Genomic DNA, 5,859 nt, shown 5'->3' with positions numbered 1-5,859 from the left:
CAGAATGGTGGACAGATGCATCATAACTTACCCATTTGTTGTTATGAAATATAAAATAGGAACATACAAAACTGGCTATAGATGAAATTAAAATTTGCTCTTCTATTAAAAACTGTAATAGATTTTAAATAGCTACCTTATGAATTAATTATATTTTAATATTTTAAATGACATTTGAGATATTACAAAATTATTTTACTTACAAGCATGTAATTAAAGCTATTATTTATTATTACAAAATGTTTTTACAATGCTATTATTGGCAACAGGAAAACATTTACCCTCATTAAAATATGTTGAGTACCATTTTTTGGAAACCATGTCAAGCACAATGAAAATATTAGAGTTCAATTTGTCCTATAGAACTGCTAAATATTTATCTAAACTCTAGTTTCTATTTAAAAACAAATATCTATCAATTCTATCTTCATTTAAGAAAGCTGGATGCTGAAGAGGGAAGAAAACAAAACTTTGGAAGTAGATGAAAACTCATTTTTAATCATCAGAATTTAGAGTCTAGTCTTTCCATCTGTTCTTTAAAAATGGTCACTTACCCTCCCCTCCATTTTGTTCTGCACCATTAAATTGTACTGTGGCAATAAAATATTCCCAAGCAAGCTCCTTAAATCAGTATTCCTACCATTTACCACAGTCCTGGAAAAGGTAAATACTGTACAGGAAAGACGGGGTCTTGAGCCAGCCTGTAGTTGGTAGTAGTTGGTGGTCTATCCGGCCCATATTTCTTATGCAAAATTAAACCAATTAGACCTAAATTTTTGACAGGAGGCCCTTTGCCATTATAAGCCATCACTAGGTACTTTTGGGGAGTTTCACATGTGAGAGGCTGAAATGCTTTCATGTGACACATACCACAACTAGTACAGCAAACAGCTTCACATGGCACTGCAAATTATTCGTAACTGAAAAACCGTGTTTTAAATTCAATGATGGTATCTCATTGCACACCATTTATATATAATAATCTGAGCCTTTGAAACAGGAGGAACATCTAATGGTTTCAGAACATTTTGCAGATCAAAAGAACATATCCCACTATAAAGTTTTCGCTTAAAAAAATGTGTGACAAGTGTTTGAAGCATTAGATAACCCTGCCCATTGTTAGATACTAAAACTTCCCAAGTAAATGAAAGAATCAAGAATCTCTATGTTCACCTTTAATTCAGGGAAAATGACAAAGGGAATCCTAAGGGGACCAACCCAACCTTCTCAGTGTCCTCTTTAGAACTTGGGGTTTCTCTCCTTTCCTCAAAGAAAGAGAAACAAATGCTGATGTCCTTTATTTAAAATTGGAGAGTCCTTACACCCGCAACCCGTCCTAGCACTGGGCTTCACTAGAACTAATTGTAGTAAAAATCAGTATAGGCATAGAATTATGCCTTTGTTTTTAAGCTTTAGGAGAGTAAAGCTCTGTTGGAGGCATCTGGAGTTTCACTTAGATCTAGAACAGTTTCAAATGGTTGTGTTTAAGAATCTTGATCTTGGGAAATGCTGGTGACCATGCCTGGGTAGCAAAGCACCTGTGCCTCATCCTTTTCACCCTCTCTTTTTATCCACTAGCTGGGTAATGTGTTAAACTGGTTTTTTTGACTTTCCAGAACAATATCTAATTAGCAAATAGCACAATTCAGTGACATTTAGCAGTATGCAAATTCCAGACACCGCGATCATGAAAACTGTGAAGACGGTCTTTTCCGTGGGCCTGGAGACAAAGCAGTCCACTGTGTTGGGACAAGGCCACGCGTTGCACTTCACCAAACGCTGCATGGAGAAGCCGTCATACATGACATAGAAGACGTACATGAAGACTGCCTCAAAGATGACCCGGAAGAAAATGCTGCTGGTGTACGTCCACCACAGTGACCCTTCGATACGGACTTTCTGGCTTTTGATCTCTTCGATGTCTTTAAATTCACTCTTTATCTCTCCCTTAATGAACTTCCTTTTCTTCTCGTGTCTCCGGTAGGCAACATGCATAGCCACCAGGAGAGCAGGGGTAGACACAAAGATCAGCTGAAGAGCCCAGAGTCGGATGTGAGAGATGGGGAAGTAGTGGTCATAGCACACATTTTTGCAGCCAGGCTGTAGTGTGTTGCAGACAAAATCAGCTTGCTCATCTCCCCACACTTCCTTCGCAGCTACAACGAGGATCATAATGCGAAAAATGAAGAGGACTGTGAGCCAGATTTTCCCAATACTGGTGGAGTGTTTATTGACACCCCCCAAAATAGTCTGCAGTGTGCTCCAATCCATCTTCTCCTCTGGGCGGACTGTGCTAGAAAAGGCAAAGTGAACACAGTTCAATTTCAATTCTGTCAGGACAGAATTCGGAAGATTTCTCTGAGTCCCAGGTAAGTGAGCACTCAAATCTCTCCTTGAGCAAATACCAACTCTTACATAACCTCACCAAAAAAGGTGAAAACAAAACCAACCTAGTTTGCTATAAGATTAGATGTATAGTTCCCAAACCACCTGGAACATGTTTGCATGCATTCTTGAATAAAGAGTAGCTTATTCACCTGAATAATTCACCCAATGCTTAGCACATAATAAAGATTCTGGGGGTGGGGGAGGAGTACCACAAGCAAAAGCCCTCACTAACTTAAAGGCCCTAATTAGTGCTGACCCGACTCTCTGCACTGTCTGCAGACTCAGCCTGAGTTACTCCGCACCCGATTTGCACTCAGCTGTTGCATCTGCCCGTTAGCCTCAAGGTCTGGATGGTACCACTGGGGATGACAGTAGCTGAGGCCAGCCTTGCCTTGGAGGCCAATGGGCCTTCTCCCTGCAGAGCCACTTTCCTTACAAATACCTCCGTTCACTTTCACGGACTTGGGATGTAGCAGTGAAATGACTGGTACTGACGGGCGAGTTTACATTGAAGGTACTCCCAAGTTAAAATTTCACAAATTTCACCTTTTTCTATATAAAAAGGAGCAAGTTGGAAGCAAAGCCACTGTGCAAGGATCTTTGCATCCTTTTCATGTGTGGATTGGAGGTCCTCACTGCCATGCTGGGACTGATTGCTCGGTTAGTACTGAGGTACTAATTACTTTTGGGTAATTGTTGTAACTGTGCCTTTTTATTGTGGGCTATGGCTTTAATTTAGAAGTGTTTCTAAAGAGGCACATTAAAAATGACAGAAAATGTAATTCAGTGGTTCCCTCCTCACTGGCCGTACCAGATGAGTCAATGTATTGAAGTTCAAAACCAAAGTCTGCTGGAGTAATGTACTACTCATTGAAAAGGGATTTGGAGAAGCCTGTGGATCAATATTCCGTGAGACAGTGGCCTTCTCTTCATCCTTGGATATGAAGTGTCTTCATTTATTCAGAGTTACACCCCGTCTGTCTCAATCAACCCCTCTGTAAACAAGATTCCACCTCTCCACAATTCTGGTGAGTAATCTGCTTTCCACCCCTTCTAAGCTGATAGTGAATCCTTCTTTTACTTTAAATGCTCTCCTCCTTTTGAGCTAGTTGGGTCCTGTATCCTGATGGACTTCCTAAGCAGGGTTGGAATGAACACCTTTCATCACTGCACCTCATCTTGGGGCGCACCAAGTCCAGCTGAAGCCACCCAGTGCCACCGGGGCCAGAGGAGGCAGGAGAGACATGGAGAAGAGTCACAGACAGGAAGCCTACAGAAGACTGAAATATGATAGAGAAACAGCCCTACTCTGCTTGACGAAGAGACACATCAACTGGAAGAAACGGGGCTTAGTCTCCATTCAACCCCAACTTTTTAGACACAAACTCTCTGGGAGGTCCTTAGGAGAACCCAAATTCATCTTTTAGCCAAACGATTTTATGAAATTAGACAGTCCAGGTCCTCATTGGCACTTCTGAACTGGAAAGCAGAACTCAGTGAAATAAACTGTAGGTGGTTTAAATCAATACCTCTGGCTAAAAATCTAGGGGGTGGGGCTTATGCCTTTGCTCCTGCATGGGCCAAAGATCACACACTCTTCTGTAAGCCCAACGGATCACCAGCAGTTGAGAAAAAGACAGTTTGAAATAAACCGTATATTGTGTGTGTGTGTGTGTGTGTGTGTGTGTTTAAAGCTCTTGGCTTAAAACTACCTGTTTTAAAGATCCTTTCAGGAAGACGAGCAAATTAAAATTTGATGAGATGGGGTAATAGGTCAAGATGGACCAACCAAGCAGTAAGGAATTGTTCTCAGTATTCAGGACACCCAGGGAGCCTTTCTTGACCTGGCAGATGGGCAGCAGGGAGGCTCCTACCTGGCCCACACCACCCTGTCACTGTTTGGAGTGTGGCCAGAAGTGAGCGGAGGAGCTGGTTCTGCTCTTCAGGGAAGGCACTGGGTGGATCACCAGGTTACAGAAATGGCAAAAGAAAATTCCTTTTACCCCTTAACTTCTTCTTAGTCCTTATCCTGTTAGGAAGGCTGACCTCTGCCCAGGAGCTCCCATCCCCTCCCGGGGTCTCTAACTGGCCTTAGTGCTAGTTCTGAAAGAGACTCAAACAGCTAAGGGGGACACGGTTGCCCCAACATCCCAAGACAGTCACAGTAAGCGGTCCTGGTACCCTGGGCCTGGACGTCAGGAAACTGGAAGGCACACGCCGTGTTGGTTAACATCCCGCCCTCTGAGGGGACGCTGGGGGGCCCGCGACACCATCCCAAGGAACAGGTTTCTCAGTGGCAAACGACCTCACTGGCAACAAAGGTCCTAAAACTTTCCTTCCAGCTGGGAAGTCCACCTGGAGACAAACGTTCTTGACCGTTTAGGAGAAAGAGAAGCAACTGAACTAACTCGGCTTAGGCTGCGTCCTGGGCGTCGGGCTCCGGGGGCAGAGGGCTCGGGCTTCCTGGCGCGCCTCCGCCGCCCTCGCCGGGCTTGCGAGCAAAGCCGGTGCGAGGAGGTAAAGGTCAGCTCCCTCCTGTGAAGCTGTGAAGCTTCCTGCTTCACCCACGACACGGAGTTGTCTGAACCGAGCTGCAGTCACTAAGCAGCCCTGGCGGCTGCACCTAACGCAGGGGGCGGCTGTGCGAGTTTCCCCGGGGGAATGTTACGGACGGTCCAGCACCCCAGGCCCCACCGCGTCCCGCCCGCTGGGCTGGCTCCCCGCTCCCGGCTCCCCGCTCCCCGCTCCCCGCTCCCCGCTCCCCGCCCCCGGCCGCCGGCTCCGGCTCCTGTTACCACGTCCCCGCTCTCCCACCCCGCGCCCCGCAAATCCGGCCGCAGCAGCCCGATTCCAATTTCAGAACTCGGCCGAGGAAACTCTTCCCGAAGCTCGCTCTCGCCCCCCCTCCTCCCCGGGTCCGCCGTCGCCACCGCCCGGGACAAGGACGGCGCAGCGGCCTCCGTGCACCCGAGTCCAGCGCGGGGACCCGGGGACCCGGGTTCCCGGTCGCCGCCGGGTGCCCCAGCCCAGCCGAGGTCGCGGGGTCTCCCGGCGCAGGGTCCCGGGGCCCCGAGAGTCGGGCGCGCCTCACCTGTGCGGGGCGGCGGCGGCGGCGGCGGCGGGGCGCTCCCGCGGGGTCCGGGCTGGGGCTGCGGGGCCGCCTCCGCGCTCGCTGTGGCTGCTGCGCCGCCGACTGGCTGCCGGCCCGGAGAGCGGAGAGCGCGGGGCGTCCGGGTCTCAACACCTGCTGGCTCCAGCGACGCCTTTTAACCGCATCCCACACTCCGCCTCTTCCCTGAAGCTATTTAGAAAGTCACGGAGGGGGCGGCTCCTCGCCGCTCGGCCGCCCCCAGGGTTGCGGGCGGGGCCGCGGGGCCTCCCCGGAGGCCGGAGCTTCCCCGGGACCGGGATCTCTCGGTCGCCCCTCGAGGTCCCGGAGGTACAGGGCCCCGTCGTGCCCCGGCACCCCAG

At 48.6% G+C, this 5,859-nt stretch overlaps 1 protein-coding gene across 1 annotated transcript; it reads right to left on the bottom strand.

Moving 5' to 3' along the window:
• Window positions 1–208: 208 nt before the first annotated feature.
• On the bottom strand, window positions 209–5,648 carry GJB2 (gap junction protein beta 2). The gene is made up of 2 exons (XM_077868448.1): window positions 5,480–5,648; window positions 209–2,293 (listed from the first exon to the last, which is right to left on the bottom strand). Exon 2 carries the CDS (start codon window positions 2,269–2,271, stop codon window positions 1,591–1,593), a length of 681 nt encoding a protein of 226 aa, XP_077724574.1. The 5' UTR covers window positions 2,272–2,293; window positions 5,480–5,648; the 3' UTR covers window positions 209–1,590.
• Between the last annotated feature and the right edge of the window lie 211 nt (window positions 5,649–5,859).

Source organism: Canis aureus, chromosome 24 (genome assembly GCF_053574225.1).
Source record: "Canis aureus isolate CA01 chromosome 24, VMU_Caureus_v.1.0, whole genome shotgun sequence".
In the NCBI taxonomy this organism is placed as follows: domain Eukaryota; kingdom Metazoa; phylum Chordata; class Mammalia; order Carnivora; family Canidae; genus Canis; species Canis aureus.
This window is presented reverse-complemented; position numbering and strand designations above follow the sequence as displayed.